The 25,544-nt window shown below is 44.0% G+C and overlaps 3 protein-coding genes across 7 annotated transcripts in view; 2 read left to right on the top strand and 1 right to left on the bottom strand.

Moving 5' to 3' along the window:
* The window catches only part of myo15b (myosin XVB), a 108,562-nt gene extending 97,795 nt beyond the window's left edge, over positions 1-10,767 (top strand). The window contains exons 62-65 of the mRNA XM_041973447.1: positions 1,552-1,685; positions 1,781-1,914; positions 9,501-9,641; positions 10,345-10,767. Coding sequence (XP_041829381.1) covers positions 1,552-1,685; positions 1,781-1,914; positions 9,501-9,641; positions 10,345-10,431 — 496 coding nt within the window. The 3' untranslated portion in view covers positions 10,432-10,767. The remainder of the gene's footprint in view (positions 1-1,551; positions 1,686-1,780; positions 1,915-9,500; positions 9,642-10,344) is intronic.
* Positions 10,768-13,384: 2,617 nt separating this feature from the next.
* LOC121631912 (cell wall mannoprotein PIR3-like) lies at positions 13,385-14,954 on the bottom strand. 2 transcript variants are annotated; one of them, XM_041972982.1, is made up of 4 exons: positions 14,741-14,954; positions 14,633-14,691; positions 14,444-14,569; positions 13,385-14,170 (listed from the first exon to the last, which is right to left on the bottom strand). In XM_041972982.1, the coding sequence occupies exons 1-4, from the start codon at positions 14,781-14,783 to the stop codon at positions 13,400-13,402; spliced, it is 999 nt and encodes a 332-aa protein (XP_041828916.1). In that variant the 5' UTR covers positions 14,784-14,954; the 3' UTR covers positions 13,385-13,399. The 2 variants fall into 2 exon arrangements, with proteins under 2 accessions (XP_041828916.1, XP_041828917.1); XM_041972983.1 differs by having other exon boundaries at positions 14,465-14,569.
* A 1,425-nt stretch (positions 14,955-16,379) lies between these two features.
* Positions 16,380-22,645, top strand: trub1 (TruB pseudouridine (psi) synthase family member 1). 4 transcript variants are annotated; one of them, XM_041973986.1, is made up of 8 exons: positions 16,380-16,606; positions 16,681-16,779; positions 20,017-20,339; positions 20,488-20,569; positions 20,639-20,711; positions 20,871-21,010; positions 21,109-21,165; positions 21,238-22,398. In XM_041973986.1, exons 1-8 carry the CDS (start codon positions 16,459-16,461, stop codon positions 21,453-21,455), a joined length of 1,140 nt encoding a protein of 379 aa, XP_041829920.1. In that variant the 5' UTR covers positions 16,380-16,458; the 3' UTR covers positions 21,456-22,398. The 4 variants fall into 4 exon arrangements, with proteins under 4 accessions (XP_041829920.1, XP_041829923.1, XP_041829922.1 ...); XM_041973988.1 differs by having other exon boundaries at positions 16,399-16,606; positions 20,017-20,072; positions 21,238-22,360; XM_041973987.1 differs by lacking the exon at positions 16,380-16,606 and having other exon boundaries at positions 16,719-16,818; positions 21,238-22,645.
* The last annotated feature ends 2,899 nt before the right edge of the window (positions 22,646-25,544 follow it).

Genomic DNA, 25,544 nt, shown 5'->3' with positions numbered 1-25,544 from the left:
CATCACAGTCCTGCTCAGTCACAGGTTTTGTTTTCCGGTCCTGGTTTGTGTGCAAGAACACAAGCGCATTGACGTGAGCTGGGTGAAGGCTTGCCCGCTGTCGCGTGATGGTATTTCCTGCCAGTGAAAAAATCCTCTCGCTGGGTGTGCTTGTCGCTGGGACAGCCAGGTAACGTTTGCACAGCTTGGCCAAACGGGGGAATCTGTCCACGTTCTGAGCCCACCACTGCAGCGGGTTCTGCATGGTGGGAATTTGCGGTGTTTGCAAATAATTACGGACCTCTTCGTCTGCGGTGGAATAATTCCCCGCTCTCCTTCCACTTTGATAGTGCGGGCCAAAAAGTAGTTCAAAATCCTGCTCGAGCTTGGCTTTTTTCCCCTTTACTGGTTCTCCCTCACCATCATCCACGTCTTCACTTTGCACACCCGGTCCCTCACCTAGAATAAAATGAATGACTAGTTTCATCAAAACTGCGCATTCACAAATAAGACGATTTAAATCATCATCATGAAGGTGATGACTAATTTCAATTAGCCACTCACCGGTTTCTGCAAGCGGCTCCGCCTCCTCCTCCAGCAGGGCATTCAGGTGGCTCTGGGCGGCCTCTCTTTTACTCTCTGGGATGAATTAAAGATGCTTGAACCTGGCATCAAGCATACAGGCCACAATAGAGATGGATTCCATCAGGTCATCCGACTCCAGCTTGAATCGTTTTTCTAACTCCTCACCTGTTGCCCTCTGCGCGGCGTCCATATTGTTAGCTCTAAAAACAGTGATCAGCGATTAGTCGACGTCACGTTCTAAACGTCATGTTAGAGTATTGAAGTCGACAAATCGACTAGTCGACTAGTCTGTGCAACCCCTAATAGGCGCATGAGAAAAGAAATGTTTTTAACCTGGATTTAAGAATGTATAAATACATGTTTTATATGCTGAGTGAAGCAATTCCTGGTGGATAGACTAGAGAAAAGGCAAGCATTAGTAGTTTAATTATTTATTATTTTGATGGTAGCTGTAGCTCACGACACTGAGCTGAGGTAATGATCCAAGAACTGGACTGAAAATCAGTGGCAGCAGGTCCGATGAATATATGGATTCTACCTAGAACCTGGACCTCAACAGGTCAGATGGAGGGACAGATCGCCCCCATGATGGAGGGACAGATCGTCCCCAGAACCCGGACTTCAACATTATTGAAGCAGTGTGGGATCATCTGGACAGAGAACGGAACAAAAGACAGAAACAATTTTGGAAAGTACTTCAAGGATCCTGAAGAACTGTTCCTGAAGAATACTGCAAGAGAGGACAGAAAGGTTCTCTACGAGGATTCAGACTGGGATGAAGGATAAAGCTGCTAAAACCAAACATTCACTTTAAGATCCTTGGAAGTGAACTGCCTCTGATTCTGACTCAGATACTGGATTTATATTTGTGTGTCTGCTCCGGTTTTCCTGTTTAATTCTTTAAATGCAGCAGATTTATTATCTATTGTCCAGCGTATGAATCAGTGCTGCTGCATACGAACATCGGTGTGTGTATTTCCTCTCCAGGCAGGAGCTAACCCAGTACCTGCCCTCACAACATGGGCTCACCAGCAAAGCTGGAGAGATCCAGTCCTTCTGCCACGGTCAGATAGCAGCCATGCAGTCCATCAGTCCTCAGGAGGCCAAAATCCAGTTCATCGGTGTGTAGCCCCCCCCCCCCCCTGCCTCATCTTTACTCCCTCTCATTTCTATCATAACAATAATAACGTTATAATCCATATCCTGCATCTTTCAGAGTTTCTGAGCAGCCTGCCTTTGTTTGGCTCCAACATCTTCATGGCCCAGAAGGTGAGCCAGCGTGGGTTTCCCTCCCCCTGCATCATCAGCATCAGCCTGGAGGGAGTTCTTCTCCTTCACCCTAAAACACAGGTAACCCCCCTCCCTTCATCTTTTCCAATGAAGTACTCTCAAATTCTCTCAAAGTTCAAATTTGGCAAAGATCTATCCACCAAAGAGCTACTCACCAAACTGGCCGAATATCGGCAAGGCACGCAAACAAGGGAGGAAAGCCTTTTTTGTTTTAATGAGAAACTCCGGGCTCCTTTTGTCATCTAGTTTCAGTTTGATTTATGCACATTCTGAAAGTCTGCAGCAGGTAAAATGGAAGTACTACCTTTTTAACTTCAGGTAAGGTTTGCGAGTTTTTGACACGTTAATTTATTTTCATACACCGAACTTTGATCTTTAAGTGAGTTTCTAGTTTTCATTCTGTCGTTATCACTTCATTCACTGACTTTGTGAAAAGCTAAAGAGCTTTTACAGACTGGTTCATACTGGGATTAAAAGCTGTTACAGACTGGTTTATACTGGGATTAAAAGCTGTTACAGACTGGTTTATACTGGGATTAAAAGCTGTTACAGACTGGTTCATACTGGGATTAAAAGCTGCTACAGACTGGTTTATACTGGGATTAAAAGCTTCTACAGACTGGTTCATACTGGGATTAAAAGCTGCTACAGACTGGTTTATACTGGGATTAAAAGCTGTTACAGACTGGTTTATACTGGGATTAAAAGCTGTTACAGACTGGTTCATACTGGGATTAAAAGCTGCTACAGACTGGTTTATACTGGGATTAAAAGCTTCTACAGACTGGTTTATACTGGGATTAAAAGCTGTTACAGACTGGTTTATACTGGGATTAAAAGCTGTTACAGACTGGTTTATACTGGGATTAAAAGCTGCTACAGACTGGTTTATACTCAGATTAAAAGCTGTTACAGACTGGTTTATACTGGGATTAAAAGCTGCTACAGACTGGTTTATATTGGGATTAAAAGCTGTTACAGACTGGTTTATACTGGGATTAAAGGCTGCTACAGACTGGTTTATACTGGGATTAAAAGCTGTTACAGACTGGTTTATACTGGGATTAAAAGCTGCTACAGACTGGTTTATACTGGGATTAAAAGCTGCTACAGACTGGTTTATACTGGGATTAAAAGCTGTTACAGACTGGTTTATACTGGGATTAAAAGCTGCCACAGACTGGTTTATACTGGGATTAAAAGCTGCTACACACTGGTTTATACTGGGATTAAAAGCTTCTACAGACTGGTTTATACTGGGATTAAAAGCTGCTACAGGCTGGTTTATACTGGGATTAAAAGCTGCTACAGACTGGTTTATACTGGGATTAAAAGCTGTTACAGACTGGTTTATACTGGGATTAAAAGCTGCTACACACTGGTTTATACTGGGATTAAAAGCTGCTACAGACATGGTTTATACTGGGATTAAAAGCTGTTACAGACTGGTTTATACTGGGATTAAAAGCTGTTACAGACTGGTTTATACTGGGATTAAAAGCTGCTACACACTGGTTTATACTGGGATTAAAAGCTGCTACAGACTGGTTTATACTGGGATTAAAAGCTGCTACAGACTGGTTTATACTGGGATTAAAAGCTGCTACAGACTGGTTTATACTGGGATTAAAAGCTGCTACAGACATGGTTTATACTGGGATTAAAAGCTGTTACAGACTGGTTTATTCTGGGATCAAAAGCTGCTACAGACTGGTTTATACTGGGATTAAAAGCTGTTACAGACTGGTTTATACTGGGATTAAAAGCTGCTACAGACTGGTTTATACTGGGATTAAAAGCTGTTACAGACTGGTTTATACTGGGATTAAAAGCTGTTACAGACTGGTTTATACTGGGATTAAAAGCTGCTACAGACTGGTTTATACTGGGATTAAAAGCTGTTACAGACTGGTTTATACTGGGATTAAAAGCTGCTACACACTGGTTTATACTGGGATTAAAAGCTGTTACAGACTGATTTATACTGGGATTAAAAGCTGCTACAGACTGGTTTACACTGGGATTAAAAGCTGCTACAGACATGGTTTATACTGGGATTAAAAGCTGCTACAGACTGGTTTATACTGGGATTAAAAGCTGCTACAGAGTTGTTTATACTGGGATTAAAAGCTGCTACAGACTGGTTTATACTGGGATTAAAAGCTGCTACACACTGGTTTATACTGGGATTAAAAGCTGCTACAGACTGGTTTATACTGGGATTAAAAGCTGCTACAGACTGGTTTATACTGGGATTAAAAGCTGTTACAGACTGGTTTATACTGGGATTAAAGGCTGCTACAGACTGGTTTATACTGGGATTAAAAGCTGTTACAGACTGGTTTATACTGGGATTAAAAGCTGCTACAGACTGGTTTATACTGGGATTAAAAGCTGCTACAGACTGGTTTATACTGGGATTAAAAGCTGTTACAGACTGGTTTATACTGGGATTAAAAGCTGCCACAGACTGGTTTATACTGGGATTAAAAGCTGCTACACACTGGTTTATACTGGGATTAAAAGCTGCTACAGACTGGTTTATACTGGGATTAAAAGCTGCTACAGGCTGGTTTATACTGGGATTAAAAGCTGCTACAGACTGGTTTATACTGGGATTAAAAGCTGTTACAGACTGGTTTATACTGGGATTAAAAGCTGCTACACACTGGTTTATACTGGGATTAAAAGCTGCTACAGACATGGTTTATACTGGGATTAAAAGCTGTTACAGACTGGTTTATACTGGGATTAAAAGCTGCTACACACTGGTTTATACTGGGATTAAAAGCTGCTACAGACTGGTTTATACTGGGATCAAAAGCTGCTACAGACATGGTTTATACTGGGATTAAAAGCTGTTACAGACTGGTTCATTCTGGGATCAAAAGCTGCTACAGACTGGTTTATACTGGGATTAAAAGCTGTTACAGACTGGTTTATACTGGGATTAAAAGCTGCTACAGTCTGGTTTATACTGGGATTAAAAGCTGTTACAGACTGGTTTATACTGGGATTAAAAGCTGCTACAGACTGGTTTATACTGCGATTAAAAGCTGTTACAGACTGATTTATACTGGGATTAAAAGCTGCTACAGACTGGTTTACACTGGGATTAAAAGCTGCTACAGACTGGTTTATACTGGGATTAAAAGCTGCTACAGACTGGTTTATACTGGGATTAAAAGCTGCTACAGAGTGGTTTATACTGGGATTAAAAGCTGCTACAGACTGGTTTATACTGGGATTAAAAGCTGCTACACACTGGTTTATACTGGGATTAAAAGCTGCTACAGACTGGTTTATACTGGGATTAAAAGCTGCTACAGACTGGTTTATACTGGGATTAAAAGCTGCTACAGACTGGTTTATACTGGGATTAAAAGCTGCTACAGACTGGTTTATACTGGGATTAAAAGCTGCTACAGACTGGTTTATACTGGGATTAAAAGCTGTTACAGACTGGTTTATACTGGGATTAAAAGCTGCTACGGACTGGTTTATACTGGGATTAAAAGCTGCTACGGACTGGTTTATACTGGGATTAAAAGCTGCTACAAACTGGTTTATACTGGGATTAAAAGCTGTTACAGACTGGTTTATACTGGGATTAAAAGCTGTTACAGACTGGTTTATAATGGGATTAAAAGCTGCTACACACTGGTTTATACTGGGATTAAAAGCTGTTACAGACTGGTTTATACTGGTATTAAAAGCTGCTACACACTGGTTTATGCTGGGATTAAAAGCTGTTACAGACTTGTTTATACTGGGATTAAAAGCTGCTACACACTGGTTTATACTGGGATTAAAAGCTGCTACAGACTGGTTTATACTGGGATTAAAAGCTGTTACAGACTGGTTTATACTGGGATTAAAAGCTGCTACAAACTGGTTTATACTGGGATTAAAAGCTGCTACGGACTGGTTTATACTGGGATTAAAAGCTGCTACAAACTGGTTTATACTGGGATTAAAAGCTGTTACAGACTGGTTTATAATGGGATTAAAAGCTGTTACAGACTGGTTTATACTGGGATTAAAAGCTGCTACAGACTGGTTTATACTGGGATTAAAAGCTGTTACAGAGTGGTTTATACTGGGATTAAAAGCTGCTACAGACTGGTTTATACTGGGATTAAAAGCTGCTACAGACTGGTTTATACTGGGATTAAAAGCTGCTACACACTGGTTTATACTGGGATTAAAAGCTGCTACAGACTGGTTTATACTGGGATTAAAAGCTGCTACAGACTGGTTTATACTGGGATTAAAAGCTGCTACAGACTGGTTTATACTGGGATTAAAAGCTGCTACAGACTGGTTTATACTGGGATTAAAAGCTGCTACAGACTGGTTTATACTGGGATTAAAAGCTGCTACAGACTGGTTTATACTGGGATTAAAAGCTGCTACACACTGGTTTATACTGGGATTAAAAGCTGCTACACACTGGTTTATACAGGGATTAAAAACTGCTACACACTGGTTTATACTGGGATTAAAAGCTGCTACAGACTGGTTTATACTGGGATTAAAGGCTGCTACACACTGGTTTATACTGGGATTAAAAGCTGCTACAGACTGGTTTATACTGGGATTAAACGCTGCTACACACTGGTTTATACTGGGATTAAAAGCTGCTACAGACTGGTTTATACTGGGATTAAAAGTTGCTACAGACTGGTTTATACTGGGATTAAAAGCTGCTACAGACTGGTTTATACTGGGATTAAAAGCTGTTACAGACTGGTTAATACTGGGATTAAAAGCTGTTACAGACTGGTTTATACTGGGATTAAAAGTTGCTACAGACTGGTTTATACTGGGATTAAACGCTGCTACACACTGGTTTATACTGGGATTAAAAGCTGCTACAGACTGGTTTATACTGGGATTAAAAGTTGCTACAGACTGGTTTATACTGGGATTAAAAGCTGCTACACACTGGTTTATACAGGGATTAAAAACTGCTACACACTGGTTTATACTGGGATTAAAAGCTGCTACAGACTGGTTTATACTGGGATTAAAGGCTGCTACACACTGGTTTATACTGGGATTAAAAGCTGCTACAGACTGGTTTATACTGGGATTAAACGCTGCTACACACTGGTTTATACTGGGATTAAAAGCTGCTACAGACTGGTTTATACTGGGATTAAAAGTTGCTACAGACTGGTTTATACTGGGATTAAAAGCTGCTACAGACTGGTTTATACTGGGATTAAAAGCTGTTACAGACTGGTTAATACTGGGATTAAAAGCTGTTACAGACTGGTTTATACTGGGATTAAAAGTTGCTACAGACTGGTTTATACTGGGATTAAACGCTGCTACACACTGGTTTATACTGGGATTAAAAGCTGCTACAGACTGGTTTATACTGGGATTAAAAGTTGCTACAGACTGGTTTATACTGGGATTAAAAGCTGCTACAGACTGGTTTATACTGGGATTAAAAGCTGTTACAGACTGGTTAATACTGGGATTAAAAGCTGTTACAGACTGGTTTATACTGGGATTAAAAGTTGCTACAGACTGGTTTATACTGGGATTAAAAGCTGCTACAGACTGGTTTATACTGGGATTAAAAGCTGTTACAGACTGGTTAATACTGGGATTAAAAGCTGTTACAGACTGGTTTATACTGGGATTAAAAGTTGCTACAGACTGGTTTAGACCAAGGCCGGCTTTACGCAGGGGCAAGAGGGGGCAGTGCCCCCTCAAACAAACATTCTGCCCCCTCAATCAAATGCGCCGAAATGGGCAAATCTCTCCAAACGCTCTCTCCCCTCTGTACTGAACGCTGTGTGTCGGAGCTTCACAGGATCCATTGTACTGTCTTCAACAAGTCCTTCCCACCACCACAGAAAACAACCAATCAGTGTTTAGTATGCAAATGAGTTGACATACAGCCTGATCTTGCGGTGTCATATTTCTCCCCCTCGTAGAGAGAGCGGCTGCTGAGCTCCAGCGGTAAAACTTATAGAGTAAAGCTCTGTTAAATGTGTTGTAGCGATACTGAATAAATACTTATAATAACAGACGTATTTATTGCATCTATTCTGTCAACTGGGGTTTGTTTCTGTTCTATTTAAACGTGTCTACGCCTGTTAGTAGGAGCAGTGATCAATCACGCACGGGCCATAGATGTGACTGCCTCCTCGGTACTAGACTGAGGGAAAACGAGCTGCGCATATGAGACCCCTCAAGCTCCGCCCAGCCTTTAGTTCAGCATGCTAGTTTGAAGAAAAAAATAACAGAAAGTTTCACTCTACATTCCCGCTGCTTTCAGCAGTTCAGCTCAGAGCTTCATGTATGCCTTGTTGGTTCTTAAAATTTTGATGAAGGATCATTTAGTTTTTACTCATTTTCATTTATTATTATCATTATTTCCCCCTGAAGGTTCACTGCCTTATTTTGGTAGGGGGTTTAATTTTTTGCTCTGTTATTGTTGTGCTTGATAGTTATGATTCTTTAATCATTATGGTCTATATACAGACAGAAACAAACACACAGATAGTTGAGTTTATTGTTATTAGTTTCAAATTTATTCAAAATGCTTAGACATCTAATGGCTGTCCAATAGGGCAATTGTTATTTTGTTGGTTGTTAAAGCTTTGATAATGGATCATTCTTTTCTTTTTTCTTACTTCATTTTGTTATTGATATTTTCTGTTCCCCCCCTGAGGGATTGCCACCTTATTGTGGTCAGGGGGTTTGCGTGCCTCAGTGACTCTAAGAGCTATACCAGCAGGAGCTTTGGTTTCAGGTGGGACACCCAAGCTGGACAGGTCTTAGAGTAGAGGCCTGACAAAGTGCAATCCATTTCTTTGAAGTTGGACTCCACTAACAGCACAGTTCCGTTAAAGAAACACTTAAAAAACAACAACAAGAAAATGCTGAAGTATGTACTCATAATGCCCCCTTCAAATTTATGCCTGCCCCCTCATGTATGCATTCCTAGAACCGGCCCTGGTTTAGACTGGGATAAAATTGGAAACTACATGTAACCTGTATGTAGTAATAAATTGTCAATCATGTTTAGACTGTTCTGCACATACAATTTAGCACAAATAGTAAGTTAATTAGTGTTTGATGGAATTATTTCCCTCCTTTAAAATCCCAGATGCTGTTGAATTATACGTGGATGGAAAGCCTGATTAGGCACATTTACAGCCAGGTAGATCTTATAAGGGTGGTGCTTCTGCGGAATGAACAACATAGCTAAATGTGTGGGCAGCATCAACCAAATGTGTTAAAATACCCTGACATGCTCCTCTGCAGTGCCCACACATTTAACTGTTACTCATTCCACAGAAGCATGAACCCAACAAGATCTACCTGGTTGTAAAGATGACAAATCAGACTTGACAACACTTACTGAGATAATTAGGGGGGAGAACTAACCCACAAAAAGAGAGGAAAACTCCCAACAGATAGCAGCCTCCAGCAGATTAACGTGTTGCTTTGTGTCATTGTAGTTTCTTAAATTAGCATTAGTTTCCATTTCAGTACAGTTTTCTGTTTATTTCGTGTTTTGTCCTCTTTCAACCAGCAGCTACCACTGCTCTGCTCTCACCAGCATTCACCCAATGACCATCAGTTCCCCATCTGATCGTTTCCATCTGTGTCTGCTGCAGGAACAAGTGTTTTACATTTCTCTGTCGGATGTTCAGTCCATGTGCACCATACGCCCCAAGAAGCAAGGCAAAGTGCCAGCAGTGGAAATCAGCTACGGAAATCCGGTCAAACTCCAAAAACTCACACTCCATCTCCAGCAGGTAAAGATCCATCTGCACACTGTTGTGGAGGAAGAGATGAATCAAAAATCAACATGCTCATTGAGAAATTAAAGGTCCCATATTATACGTTTTTTCAACAATTTCATACGGGTGCCAGAAGTCCAACAACATCGATTTCAAAGTCTATTATCCCAAATTCAGCCTTGGTCCTTCATTTCAGCCATTCCAAAAGTGGTTCTAGTGAGCTTTACTGAGAACAGGCTGTTTCTGTGTCTGAATCGTTAAATGTGCGTATGAGTGGTGCCTGGCCACGCCCCTCTCTGGGAGAGGATCCGGCATTCACTGGTGCCTGCTCTCTGATTTTAGAGGACAGGCTCAGCTAACCCCGGGGGCGGGTCAATGACAGTATTCACTATTAGGGGCAGTGGTTATTTCCCTTTGTTAGGTCACAAAGGGAAAGATCTCAGACTCACCCACTTGAGCACACATTCACTAAAAAGTGGAGCAAGCAAGTGAGAGAGGAGACTGAATTTTCTCATTTTTGGGCCTCATACACAGGCTATGAAGACACGTAAGACTGTTAGAAAACCTTTGGAAAGTGAATTGGGCATAATACTGAACCTTTAACTGATCCCCACAGAATGGAGACAATCCTACCAAAACAAAGTATTTCACTGCTACATGAATGATGTGAACCTCTGATGCTTTGGTGTCTAACTCATTGTGTTGATCTCTGTTTCAGGCTAAAGAGTTGTGCCACATCCTTGCTCTGATCATGGAGGAGCTGATTCAACCAGTAGTGACCAGTTCAGCATCAGATCAGCAGTAGACACAGAGAGAGAAGAGTTCAGGTCTCTGGATCTGGGTTTTCTGTGTAGGATTTTTACACAGACTCCGTGTATGCTGATCTTCTCTCCAGACTGTTAATATGACCCAATCAAGAGCAAACCAATGTTAACACCATGATCATAGCAAACACTGTTCAGCAAAAATGAGCAAGAATAAATTTAAGCCTCAGATTCTGTTTAATGGATGAAATTTTTTGTGAGCCATGGTTAGAATGTAAATCTGGTGAATCATTATTCAAATTTTATCCATATTAACATCATGTAATGATGTAAAGGTCATTTATAAGCATTAAATAAATATAATGTTGATTAGTTTATTTCTTGTTTTTATTTGATTTTTTCTAGGACTATTTCAGTTATAATTCTGTGTATTTGCATAAAAACAAACATGCCAAATAAATACATTAAATTCATAAATAATACATAAATAAATAAATGCCTAAAAAATACACAGAAGCCCCCAACCCCAGAGCCAAGCCCCAAGCCCGTGAATCCCCCAAACCTGTTAAGCCTACATTTTCAGTCAGGTCTCACAGTTCCTCCAAGACAACAACCTGTTTGATCCATATCAGTCTGGCTATAGGCAAAGCCGTTCTACTGAAACTGTTCTCCTGTCAGTTACTGATTCCCTACGGGTTGCCAGATCCGCTGGTCAATCCTCAGTCCTTATACTGCTGGACCTGTCGGCTGCCTTTGACACGTTCAACCATCATATACTGTTCTCCAAACTCTTGGAGCTTGGCATCTCAGGATCTGTCCTCTCGTGGTTTACGTCCTACCTCACAGGAAGATCCTTCAAAGTATCTTGGCGAGGGGGCGTGTCCAGATCACATGGGCTGACAACAGGGGTGCCTCAGGGCTTGGTGCTTGGCCCTCTTCTCTTTTCACTATACACCTCCTCACTCGGTGCAGTCATTAGCTCTCATGGTTTCTCCTACCACTGCTATGCAGATGACACTCAGCTTTTCCTTTCTTTCCCACCTGACGACACAACGTCTCAATGTGAGTATCAGCATGTTGCTGATATCTCCGCATGGATGAAGGATCGCCACCTTCAGCTAAATCTGTCCAAGACTGAGCTTATTGTCTTTCCAGCCAATCCTTCCTTACCGCCACAGATAAGTGTGCAGCTTGACTCTATCACGCTTGTGCCTGCGTCTTCTACCATGAATCTTGGTGTCATGGTAGACAACCAGCTGACCTTTAAGGACCATGTTGCCTCGGTTTCCCGGTCTTGCCGATTTGCTCTCTACAGCATCAGGAGGATCAGACCCTACCTGACTGAACACATGGCCCAGCTCCTGGTCCAGGCTCTGGTCATTTCACGCATTGACTACTGCAACTCCTTACTGGCTGGCCTGCCTGCATGCTCAGTTAAACCTCTGCAGATGATCCAGAACGCAGCAGCACGTCTGGTCTTCAGCCAGCCCAAAAGAGCTCATGTCACTCCGCTGCTAATCGCTCTCCACTGGCTTCCAGTTGCAGCGCATCAGATTCAAAGCTCTGCTTCTGGCTTACAAAACAATAACCCAAACGGCTCCGGGCTACCTTCACTCCTTAATCCAGAGCTACACTCCCTCTCCACAGTTACGTTCTGCCAGTGAAAGACGCCTAGTGCTCCAACCACAACGTGGCGCAAAATCAGTAGCTAGACTCTTCTCCTCTGTTGTTCCCCGGTGGTGGAACGATCTACCAAACTCTGTCCGATCCGCAGAGTCCTTATCCACTTTGAAAAGCAAGCTAAAGACTCAGTTGTTTAAGGAGCATTTCCACATTTAGCTTAACTAAATGAGTTAGAAAGATTTGTCCAGCTCTTTGGCTCAACCAAGTACTGAAGAAGCTGTGTGCACTTATGCCCAAGTTGATATTGTGTGATGAAGTCGTGATCTTGTATTAAATAAAATGACTTAAAAAAAAAAAAAAATTATATGCACTGCACTAGCACTACATGACAGCACCTGGGTCCAACTGGACTCAAAAGCGGTCTGACTATCACTTAATGATGACGTCCCATCTTGTTTGAATTCATGCCTGTGTTGTTCTTACTCTCAAATGCAAGTCGCTTTGGATAAAAGCATCTGCTAAATGACTGTAGAATAGAGTAGAATTTTCATATCTATCATCCAGGTAACTTTTAATCCATGCTAACCCTCTTATACCATATCTCTTTGTGGTGCAGAATACAGTGAGGATCATGTGTGAAGACCATGTTAATGTCACCTGGTAGACACAGTGGTGGGTTTGCAGGAATCTTACATTTAAACCATGTTGACATGTCTTCACATACCTGAGGCCAGAAACTGTGGACAGGTGTGCAAGACCACAAGGCATGGAAGCAGTTATCAATCGTGTTATCAGTGCAATATGAGCAAATATCTGCTTGTGACAGACCCATCTTGACTGACTGAACATCCTTTGTCCTGTATAATGAGTTCTATGAAGAATTGTGAATTGTTTCAGTTGAATTTTTTGTCATTTTAAAGGTGTTTAAACATATTTGTGACCATTCTTCTTGATTAAAGTTACTGGATAAGTCAGTCTCCCATTTTTAAATTGGAAGATAGATTGAATCTTCTAGTTTAGTTAATAGTCTATATATTTTTGATAATAGCTTTGGGTCACGACATTTAAAAATTCTTCTACCGCAATAGGTAGCTGCAAGTTTAATTGGTTCTGGCTGAATTCCAGAGATTCAGTATAGTTCTCTATAGTTTCTTATTTATAGAAATCAGAACATCAGTTGAGTCGTTCCCTGTGGTGAAATAGCTCCAGCTAAATTCATGTTTCACTGCCTCTTGGCCTTGGATGAGGTGAATGAGGCAGATGCTTGATTTGGCTTCCCATATATTTTGATTAAAATGGTGAAAATACAGATGAATGAATGAAGGAATGAATGAAGGAATGAATGAATGAATGTTTGAGCATTCCTGGTTTGAATCTGCTGTCTCACTAAGCATCACTTACCTGCGTCTCAGTATCACTTACCTGCTTCTCAGCATCACTTACTTGCGTCTCAGCATCACTTACCTGCTTCTCAGCATCACTTACCTGCGTCTCAGCATCACTTACCTGCTTCTCAGCATCACTTACCTGCGTCTCAGCATCACTTACCTGCTTCTCAGCATCACTTACCTGCGTCTCAGCATCACTTACCTGCGTCTCAGCATCACTTACCTGCTTCTCAGCATCACTTACCTGCGTCTCAGCATCACTTACCTGCTTCTCAGCATCACTTACTTGCGTCTCAGCATCACTTACCTGCTTCTCAGCATCACTTACCTGCTTCTCAGCATCACTTACTTGCGTCTCAGCATCACTTACCTGCGTCTCAGCATCACTTACCTGCGTCTCAGCATCACTTACTTGCGTCTCAGCATCACTTACTTGCGTCTCAGCATCACTTACCTGCGTCTCATCATCACTTACCTGCGTCTCAGCATCACTTACCTGCTTCTCAGCATCACTTACCTGCGTCTCAGCATCACTTACTTGCATCTCAGCATCACTTAGCTGCGTCTCAGCATCACTTACTTGCGTCTCAGCATCACTTACTTGCGTCTCAGCATCACTTACCTGCGTCTCAGCATCACTTACCTGCATCTCAGCATCACTTACTTGCGTCTCAGCATCACTTACTTGCGTCTCAGCATCACTTACCTGCTTCTCAGCATCACTTACCTGAGTCTCAGCATCACTTACCTGCGTCTCAGCATCACTTACCTGCGTCTCAGCATCACTTACTTGTGTCTAAGCATCACTTACCTGCGTCTCAGCATCACTTACTTGCGTCTCAGCATCACTTAGCTGCGTCTCAGCATCACTTACTTGCGTCTCAGCATCACTTACTTGCGTCTCAGCATCACTTACCTGCGTCTCAGCATCACTTACCTGCGTCTCAGCATCACTTACCTGCTTCTCAGCATCACTTACTTGCATCTAAGCATCACTTAGCTGCGTCTCAGCAACACTTACTTGCGTCTCAGCATCACTTACCTGCGTCTCAGCATCATTTACCTGCATCTCAGCATCACTTCCTTGCGTCTCAGCATCACTTACTTGCGTCTCAGCATCACTTACCTGCTTCTCAGCATCACTTACCTGCGTCTCAGCATCACTTACCTGCGTCTCAGCATCACTTACTTGTGTCTATGCATCACTTAGCTGCGTCTCAGCATCACTTACCTGCGTCTCAGCATCACTTACCTGCGTCTCAGCATCACTTACTTGGGTCTCAGCATCACTTACTTGTGTCTCAGCATCACTTACCTGCGTCTCAGCATCACTAAGGACTAAAAGCTACGCTGAGGCCTCGTTTCACCACTACAGTCCTCATCTATGGAGCGGCTGCCTGGGAGCCTCAAGGATGCAGAGACTGTTGATGCTTTTAAAAAGACCTTTTTAAGTTAGCTTTAAACTGAATTGTTCTTTTACCTGGTTTAGGCTACTTCATTTTATAATTTTTTTATTGTTTTTATTTTGCTTATTCATGCTGATTTATTTAAAAACACCTGTTTTTGTAATTTTCTAAATGATTTTTTTTTATTGACTTGGCACACTGTTTCACTGATTCCATGTTGTTTTTCTTGTTTTTATGAGCTCCTTTAGTTAAACTTTCATACTTGTCGTTCTTCTTGCCTGCTTGGTCTGCAGGATAGTTGCCATGGGGATGGCTGTGGTCTGGGGGGCTAGGGGCCCTATACTGCAGTCCAAATGGGTGTGGTGTGGACCCTGGCCTGCCCAGACCTGGGCTGTCCCAGTGGTGGCAGCCTCTGTGGTCATGGTGGCTCCTGGTGTGGACGGATACACAAGATATTGTTCCATCACGATGCTGGATCCTGCACGATGCTGGACCCCACACGATGCTGGGACCCCGCGCGATGCTGGACCCTGCACGATGCTGGATCCCGCACGATGCTGGATCCCGCACGATGCTGGATCCTGCACGATGCTGGGACCCTGCACATTGCTGGACCCTGCACGATGCTGGGACCCTGCACGATGCTGGATCCTGCACGATGCTGGGACCCTGCACGATGCTGGGACCCTGCACGATGCTGGGACCCTGCAAGTTGCTGGACCCTGCACGATGCTGGGACCCTGCACGTTGCTGGACCCTGCACGATGCTGGGACCCTGCACGATGCTGGGACCCTGCACGATGCTGGACCCTGCACGATGCTGGACCCTGCACGATGCTGGACCCTGCATGATGCTGGACCCTGCACGATGCTGGAACCCTGCATGATGCTGGGAGTGGGTGTAGAACTAAAACTCACAGGATGGTGGTCCTTGAGGACCAGAGTGTCCCACCCCTGTTCTAGATCATAATGCAGCATTTATAGAGTGTCATCTCACTAACAGCTTATCTGGTAATAATATCTGTCTGTCAATCATTAATCAGTTTACTGGTTTCTGTTTACTCCTAATGTTATTTACAATTCACATCTACAAATAATACAATTCATTCCAAAACAAACACACACAAAATGCAACATCAGAGATAATTTATTTACACAACCTACTGACATAAACAGACAGGTGTGTACATATGTGCAACCTTGAGAAACAAATAAAACATAATAATTATACTATAAATATAATAAATATACAAAATAAAAAATAAATCAAAAAGATAACTGTTCATATATAGATATAAATAATTGGGTGTTTGTTTTACAAATCTTGCTTTATTTTTCATGTTAGACCACCTTATTTGTAATTTGTTCCTTCCATCCGAAGATCTAGACTTTTTTTTTCTTTTTTTTTTAAGGTTAAATAAAATGTTTTAAATACAAGTGCCACCTTTTTCCTGAGCTCTCTCCCTGGTTCCCTTTAAAACATTTCTAGGCCTGCCCCTGTCTCGTTTTTAGACCGTTCGGCTCTGGGTGAACTCCTGATAAACAACCTGGCCTGTCTCCCGGCCTCCGGGCCGGCAGGTGGCGCTATGGCTAATCTGTCAAATGTAAGCTTTGCTTTAATGGACCGCAGAAGAAGAGGCTCTTCACAAGCATGGCTGGGAAAATGAGCACCTCGGTAGTCCCTGCAACCAGCTCTCTGTCTAAACTCCAGTCTCTACACGGGCTTTTTGCCATTTATAAAAAACAAGGACCAACATCCGCTGATGTTTTAAATGAGCTCAAAGAAGCTTTACTGAAGGGTAAACGGAGCAAACTACAGGAAGTCCGAGCGCTTTTCTTCCGGTCTGAAGGTGAAATATTTCTCTCTGTTCAGAAGCAGGAGTTCAGAAGTCCAACCCCAGAAAGAGGAAAAAGCAGGTGCTGAAGATGGGACACGGAGGGACGTTGGACAGCGCCGCCAGCGGGGTGTTGGGTGAGGATGAAACCTAAATGTTCTAAATGGATGCCGGAGGTCAGTGGTGGCATTTATTTTAATTAGAATAACGTCATCACACACCCTTAAACCGTTAAAGACACCTGGAGATTTTTACAAAAGCGAAATAACTTGATATAAAAGTTTCTGTTCAAATCTACCCACCCTCCTCTTCATCAGGTCCACCTTCTAGTACCGGGTCCTCCTCTTCATCAGGTCCACCTTCTAGTACCGGGTCCTCCTCTTCATCAGGTCCACCTTCTAGTACCGGGTCCTCCTCTTCATCAGGTCCGCCTTCTAGTACCGGGTCCTCCTCTTCATCAGGTCCACCTTCTAGTACCGGGTCCTCCTCTTCATCAGGTCCACCTTCTAGTACCGGGTCCTCCTCTTCATCAGGTCCACCTTCTAGTACCGGGTCCTCCTCTTCATCAGGTCCACCTTCTAGTACCGGGTCGTCCTCTTCATCAGGTCCACCTTCTAGTACCGGGTCGTCCTCTTCATCAGGTCCACCTTCTAGTACCGGGTCCTCCTCTTCATCAGGTCCACCTTCTAGTACCGGATCGTCCTCTTCATCAGGTCCACCTTCTAGTACCGGATCGTCCTCTTCATCAGGTCCACCTTCTAGTACCGGGTCGTCCTCTTCATCGGGACCACCTTCTATTACCGGGTCGTCCTCTTCATCAGGTCCACCTTCAAGTACCGGGTCGTCCTCTTCATCAGGTCCACCTTCTAGTACCGAGCCCTCCTCTTCATCAGGACCACCTTCTAGTACCGAGCCCTCCTCTTCATCAGGACCACCTTCTAGTACCGAGCCCTCCTCTTCATCAGGACCACCTTCTAGTACCGGGTCGTCCTCTTCATCAGGACCACCTTCTAGTACCGGGTCGTCCTCTTCATCAGGTCTATCTTCTAGTACTGGGTCGTCCTCTTCATCAGGTCCACCTTCTAGTACCGGGTCGTCCTCTTCATCAGGACCACCTTCTAGTACCGGGTCGTCCTCTTCATCAGGACCACCTTCTAGTACCGGGTCGTCCTCTTCATCAGGTCTATCTTCTAGTACTGGGTCGTCCTCTTCATCAGGACCACCTTCTAGTACCGGGTCGTCCTCTTCATCAGGACCACCTTCTAGTACCGGGTCGTCCTCTTCATCAGGACCACCTTCTAGTACCGGGTCGTCCTCTTCATCAGGACCACCTTCTAGTACCGGGTCGTCCTCTTCATCAGGTCTATCTTCTAGTACTGGGTCGTCCTCTTCATCAGGACCACCTTCTAGTACCGGGTCGTCCTCTTCATCAGGACCACCTTCTAGTACCGGGTCGTCCTCTTCATCAGGACCACCTTCTAGTACCGGGTCGTCCTCTTCATCAGGACCACCTTCTAGTACCGAGTCGTCCTCTTCATCAGGACCGCCTTCTAGTACCGGGTCGTCCACTTCATCAGGTCCACCTTCTAGTACCGGGTCGTCCACTTCATCAGGACCGCCTTCTAGTACCGGTCGTCCTCTTCATCAGGACCACCTTCTAGTACCGGGTCGTCCACTTCATCTGGTCCGCCTTCTAGTACCGGGTTGTCCTCTTCATCAGGACCACCTTCTAGTACCGGGTCGTCCACTTCATCAGGACCACCTTCTAGTACCGGGTCGTCCTCTTCATCAGGACCACCTTCTAGTACCGGGTTGTCCTCTTCATCAGGACCACCTTCTAGTACCGGGTTGTCCTCTTCATCAGGACCACCTTCTAGTACCGGGTCGTCCTCTTCATCAGGACCACCTTCTAGTACCGGGTCATCCTCTTCATCAGGACCACCTTCTAGTACCGGTCATCCTCATCATCAGGACCACCTTCTAGTACCGGTCATCCTCATCATCAGGACCACCTTCTAGTACCGGGTCGTCCTCTTCATCAGGACCACCTTCTAGTACCGGGTCGTCCTCTTCATCAGGACCACCTTCTAGTACCGGGTCGTCCTCTTCATCAGGACCACCTTCTAGTACCGGGTCGGACCTTTTTAATCCTGGTGTGATAGATGAAGCAGGTGGTGGAAACCTTCCTCAGAGGTTTTCTCCATATTGACATGACAGCATCACACAGTTGCTGCAGGTTTGTCGGCTGCATCCATGATGAGAATCTCCCGTTCCACCACATCCCAAAGCTGCTCTACTGGACTGAGATCTGGTGGCTGTGGAGGCCGTTGGAATCCAGTGAACTCATCGTCATGTTCTAGAAAGCAGGTGGAGATGATCTGAGCTTTGTGACATGGAAGCGTTGATCCAAGGCAGGATGGATCCATGTTTTCCTGACCTCTCCACACTATCAGCCGATAATTCCCACAGTCTAACAGTCTGTTGTTCCAGTCATGTGAGGGGAGCCTCGGGGTGGATTATATCAGGAAATGTTGGGATCAATCCTGGAATAAAAGCTTGCTTCAGTGTTTCCTCCTTGTTTCAGTCAGCGTCCTGGTGGCCGCGATGCCGGTTTGTGATAAGATGCAGGAAGTACCTGGAAGGATGGACCATCCCATCCACTCTGTTCATACTGCAGATTAACAACAAGACGTGGTTCCCAACGTGCTCTACATATGGAAGATAAACGCTAGCTACACAAAGACGTTCCACACGCAGCCGTGAAAGTTTCTTCTGTCTGAAGGTGAAATATTTGTCTGGAGTTGAAAACGCAAACTTTAAAAATAAAAATACTATAAAAGTAGATAACAAAATACAACTAAAAGCCAATAAATTAAAACGCTAGAATAAAAGTAAAATAAGACGTATATATTTTCATAATTTAAGTATTTAAAACTTAAAGACACTAATACAGACGAAAATGTTTTAGAAATGTAGTTTTTCATATTTAAATGAATAAAAGACTAAGAGAGCCAAAAAGAAATGGACAGACCAGATGTGCCACCAGATAAAGGTCCAGACACAGTTGGGATAAACCATCAGACCGTCATCTGGTCTGGGGAAGGATCAGTTCATATGAGTCTCTCTGGTAAACGAGAGGAGAGAGAGGAGAGCAGACCTCTGGTTGAGGAGGTGGAGCGTCTCTCGTTCCGGGTTTAACCCATGAAGCTGCAGAACGTTTCAGACTCAGGGATGCTGCTGGCTGTCCCCAGCGAGGATGACCATGTTGGTATGAGGCTGCAGAACTGACCCGGTTCACCATCAGCAGAATCTTCCTCATCTCTGTGGCGGCTGGTCACGGTGAACACGGCTCACTTCGTCTGCTTCTCTTTCAGTCGTAGGTGTTGGAAACGGGACGAAGATGCTCAGCACCATGTTGACCGGATCAAAGGTGAGAAGCCGATGGCTTGGAGCGTCCTGCTTGTTCCTCTGCTGTCAGGAACTCGTTTGTTTCCTTTCATATAAGGTCTGGTCTCATTACGTCTCAAACCTCCTCCTTTTGGACGGAAACATCAGGGCCACTGCTAGATGTCTGGGGGCCCTAAGCTCAACTGTTTCTCTAGTTTGTCCAGCTGTTGAGAGGCTGCTGCTTATCAGGACGCCTCCATCACGCTCCACCTTTAGAGGAGGAGGGGGAGGAGAGCTGCGATGTGATGAAGTCAGATCAGATTCATTTCTGCTTTACTCAGACTTAAAGCTGCCACTAAACAACCAGGCCACATACACATCTAACACATCCAGATTCCACATTCCAGCCTTTTTCCTGAATGTGCAGCAAACAGTGTTTTGGGATGTTTATCTTCCAGAAATATGTAGCTGTAGCAGAGCTGGGAAAAGCAACGGACACTCTGGATGCCACCGGCAGTGTGATTCTGGAGAAAGATTTTGGTAAAAACGATGACGTGAATCTTGGTCTGAACTGTGAGGACATGTTCTCATCGTTCCTGTTCTCCACAGAACACATCACCAGAGGCGACATGGAGGACAAGCTCAAGTCTTTCACCGGCGACATCATGCAGGTTCCTCCGCTGTGAGTCACACCATGTTGCCATGGAAACATTCACAACCCCAATTACAGTGTAAAATGTAAATGGAGCAAAGGATGAATAAATCCATGAAGGTGGGTCTCTAATCGGTCGTGTCTCAGATCTTCAGTGGAAAGTCTGGTCTGGTGTGCTGCTGTGTTCAGGTACTCTGCTCTGAAGACTCAGGGCCAGCGTCTGTCCGTCCTGCTGAAACAAGGTCACACGGTTGAAGCCAAACCTGCTCGTCCGGTCACGGTGTACAGTCTGACCCTGCAGGACTTCAAGCCTCCTCTCTTCACCCTGGGTCAGCGTTCTGCACCGCGCACTGCTTCTGTCTGGATGTCCTTTTACTTCCTGTTTGCTTTTCTTTCTAAATGAACCTGACAGCTTCTCTCTCTCCAGATATCGAGTGTGGTGGTGGATTTTATGTCCGAAGCTTGGTGGACGACCTGGGAAAAGGTGACGTGACGTTCTTCTCCAGCTTGTTGCATGTTGATGGTTATGGTGGCTAACCAGAGTTTATGGCTGCAGCGCTGTTGTCATGCGCTCACGTGAAGGAGCTGATCCGGACCAAACAAGGTCCGTTCATCCTGCAGGAGCACGTTTTACACCAGCATCAGTGGACGCTGGAGCACGTCCTTCGCTCGCTGCATCCCTGCTCTGACCGAGGCCCTCCAGACCACCAGAGGCCCACACCCGAGGAGCACCGGGATCCAGAGCGGGAGGGAGGAGCTGGGCTGACTGGCTGATGGTGAAGAGAACGTCAGATCAGGTGAAGTGGAGCAGACTGATGGAAAAAAGCAAGATTCTTCCTGAGCCTCATTTCTGATTTATCTGCTGTTGAATCTCCGCCTCGGCCCAGATCTGAGAGACCGAAGCCGTCGTTGAGGCGGTCTAACGTTTGATTTGTAGCAAAGGTGGAGAAGTCCCTCACCCAGCAGGTGTGGAAGCATCTGCGGGTGGAAACCCACCGTGGCTTCAAGTTGTTTCCATTTGACGTTTTTCATGTTGAAACCTTGTTTTTCAGAATGTCGCAAACCGTAATGTTTGTTTTAAAATGTTCATTTCAGATGGAATGAGGCCACTAAGTTATTCCGTTATTGGCCCAGAATGAATGAAAAGCCATTAAAAAACTGCAGCTGATGCTGAAATTAGAAATAACGAGGAGTCGTTTGCAGTTTTTGTGGAGTTTGTTCATGAAGACAAAAGTGAACAGAGTGACATGGTTCAGGTTCTCGGTGCCAAACTGAGTTTCATGAAAACATCTTTCAAACGTTTGTCAGGAAACTAAAAATGATTCAGTTTATTTAAAATCAGACTGAAACTAAAACCACGTAGAAAGTAGAATCGTAGGAGGTGGCTGGCTGTTAAACATCCTTTAGATCTTAATTTGTGGTGTTTTATGTCTCTAGTTAGACGGAAATGAAGTCAGAGGTTTGTGCTCTTCAGAATTTTCTGAACCTCCTGGTTTGGTCTCGCTGTGTTTTCTGTTCTAAACAAGCCAGATTCTTCTGGCTGAAGTTGAGACTTCAGAGTTCACTCCGCTCTGCTGCTTCATCATCAGCTGCTCCAGCTTCTCTCCACTCCGGATAAGCCGATAGCACGTTCACCAAATAACCTGAAGTAGAAAATAACTTATTGCTGAGATGATGAAACGTCTCTCTGGGTAAACGTGTCTGGATAGGAACTGATGGTCGATATAACAGCTATAACAACTATTAATTGTTATTTTTTCCCACTTTATTCTGTAAAAAGCTCCATTTTTCAGTAGAGTTTTATAAAGCAGCGTTCAGTTGCCCAAAACTCATCGGTGCTGTTGGGATCCTGCAGCCGTCTGGACGTGTTTAACATCACTAGTCAAAGTTTTGCAGGATTATTGTGTAACAAGCGAGCCTGAAGGAGGAGCTGGCAGAGCTGAGATGTTAAGCTGCTTTTACAGCAAAAAGGCTTAAAAACACATTTAATACTCAATAAAAATGATCTTGATTTATTCATGTGTGGTTTGTACAGCATGACCGCACATCCAGTCCTTTTTATTTACTGCATGTAAGGTGTTCACAAAACAGCACAAAGAAATAAAAAATATAGAAAATTAAAGTTGGATAAAAGTAAATTATTAATGAAATCAGTCATATAAATGGTTAAATGATTAAAGACAAAGGAAGTAAAACAGACCAATAAAGTTTTACAATGATAATAAAATCTCCATTCTATTCTATTCTACTGAGCCTGAGCAACACAGCCAGTGGTTGGAAATCAGTCCAGACCATCTTTAATCCGCTGTGACTGCTACGTGTCAGAAAACCATAAAATATATCAAACCACAATCATCTGTTTTTCTAAAGAAAGTCTTTGTTTCTGATGGCAGATTTTTCATCTGCGTTTTCCAGTAGATTTTCTACTGGAGGGGAATAAAGCTGCGCCTCCTGGAGCGCTCCAGCAGGGGGCGGTGCAGACTCCTGCAGCTCCCCCAGCAGAGCATGAGGCTTGTCTGCCAGTCTTCCAGTCGTCCTCGTCTTCCTCTGAGGAAGCTCAAACGGAACGAAGCAGCCTGGGAGGATGAAATAAAACCGCTGGCCTTCAGACACGACCAGCTTTGCTTTAAACTTCCTGATAAATGAGGAAAAGTGAAAACGTTTACTCTCAACTTCTTTTGTTTACAGAGCAGATTCTCTGGAAAACTGCATCCAAACATTTACTTGAGCGTGAGTGGATTCTAATGTGGGTCTTTCATGTAGAGAAACGAGGTCCATCTTCACAACAAACCCGTCATGAACACAGACCGAGACCACGTTGGGAGTCACTCTACTACTAGAAGAGGAATAAATCTGTGTAGACTTATTCCTCCTTCAGTCCTGGAAGTTCAGGCTCGTTATGACCTGAGAACAATGATCCAAAGGAAAATACTCAGATTACATCTGGTTTAGAGGTTCATGACTTCATGGAGTCGCCTTCATCTGTGGCCATGGATTGACCGACTGAAAGGTTTCTACCTGTACCACGACTCAGTCCGACACACTGATTCTGTCAGTGATTCACAAGTTCTGCCCGTTCACACCAAAGCAGTGTTTACACCCTGGTTACTGTGGTGAAATCACACCCATATCAGAAATGAAGGTGAAGGAGAACGTGTTTCTAAGTTACCAGGAAGAAGTGTGTGAAGGAGGAACTACATGGTAATCATTCAGGACTTGATGCTTAACTCGGCTTTATTAGGAAACAAATGATTAGTTAATAGTTGGACATGAAGTGAGTGACTGCACAGATATGGTTGCTAGGTAACAGACTGGGAGATGATTGATTAATGAGCATATATCGGAACGAATCACACTGACCCATCTCATCTGGACTAACTAAGGATGCAGAGTCCAGCAGTTCTGCATCACATCGTCATCTTCAGCTTACCAGAATGTTCCAGCAAACGGAACTCCCTGAAGTCAGGAAGTTAAAACAAATCCACCATATAATCCACATTAGTCCAGTTTTTAACTCTGTTCATGTAAACTAGTTCTTAAAATAATAACCAGAACCAGTAAAAAAAAAAAAAAACTTCCATCAGGACCAGAACCAGGAAGAAAAACCTACATCAGAACCAGAACCAGTAAAAAAAAAAAAAACTTCCATCAGGACCAGAACCAGGAAGAAAATCCTCTATCAGGACCAGAACCAGGAAGAAAAACCTCCATCAGAACCAGGAAAAAAAACCCTCCATCAGGACCAGAACCAGGAAGGAAAGCCTCCATCAGGACCAGAACCAGGAAGGAAAACCTCCATTCAGAGCCTGAACCAAGCATAGTGATGGGTAGCTATGAGCTTTTAGAACAGTTTGAACACACAAGAAGTATTTCTGCCACAAACCTGGTAAACATGATGTAATCGGGTTCTTGGAAGGCCGTTTGCATCACTAAAACAAACGGCTGCATTAGATTAAAGATGCAAATATTTCTGCAGGTCCTGAAGGCAGCTGCAGAGGTGTTGTTCCTGGCTGACTGATAACGTGGCCGCTATGAGAGAACAATGACAGGCCTCCTTTAAGAAGCTCGTCCTCCAGCTGAGTCGAAACACTGCAGCCAGACTCGGTACCGGTCCAACCACATCCCCCTGTGCAGTTCTGACCTGAGCTTTCTGACCACTGATCCACAGATGGAGCCCTGAAAACTGCTCCCAGGCCAGTTTGTTCCAGTTTGTCGAACTCTTTACCCACTGAACTCAGACACACTGGTCTGCTGCGACTTTCAAATCCCTCCTTGAAGCTTCCTCTTTCACTAAACCTTTAGGTGACGGGGCCTCTGTCAGCGTCCCCTTCTCCCTTCTGACAAAGCACTTTGTGAGAAAACTGCTGCTGGGGGGTTTGACTTTAAGTAAAAGTACTGGTTAACTACCAGTTCATTCCTCGTTTGTTCCCTGGTAACCAGCTGCCATGGATGCTGTGCTGTGGGTCCTCTGTCCTCGTTTCTCAGACTCTGCTGAACTGAAAGCAGGTGGCAGGTGAACTCTGGTGGGGTCTTCCTGCACTGCCTGGGCCCCCTCGTTCTGCGTCTTCGTATAAAACAATCATCATCATCATATTGTCGTTATATTCTGTAAATCCTGCTCACTGTGTGTAAATCTGCTTTTACTGTGAAAAATAATTGCTCTTACTTCCTGAACCATCGCTGGCACCCTCTTCTTCACGTCCTCTTTAAAACGAGCTCTTCTCTGAGCCGGCTGCAGAAAATGTTGCAGTCTTCCACTTACCGTAGTTCGTTCTGGAAGTAAGATGCTTGGACTAGCTGGAGTCTGTAGTTAGAGGCCGGATCATGATGATCCGGAGGAGAGTCTGATGTTGTACTTCCTAA

Source organism: Melanotaenia boesemani, chromosome 21, assembly GCF_017639745.1.
Source record: "Melanotaenia boesemani isolate fMelBoe1 chromosome 21, fMelBoe1.pri, whole genome shotgun sequence".
Lineage (NCBI taxonomy): Eukaryota > Metazoa > Chordata > Actinopteri > Atheriniformes > Melanotaeniidae > Melanotaenia > Melanotaenia boesemani.
This window is presented reverse-complemented; position numbering and strand designations above follow the sequence as displayed.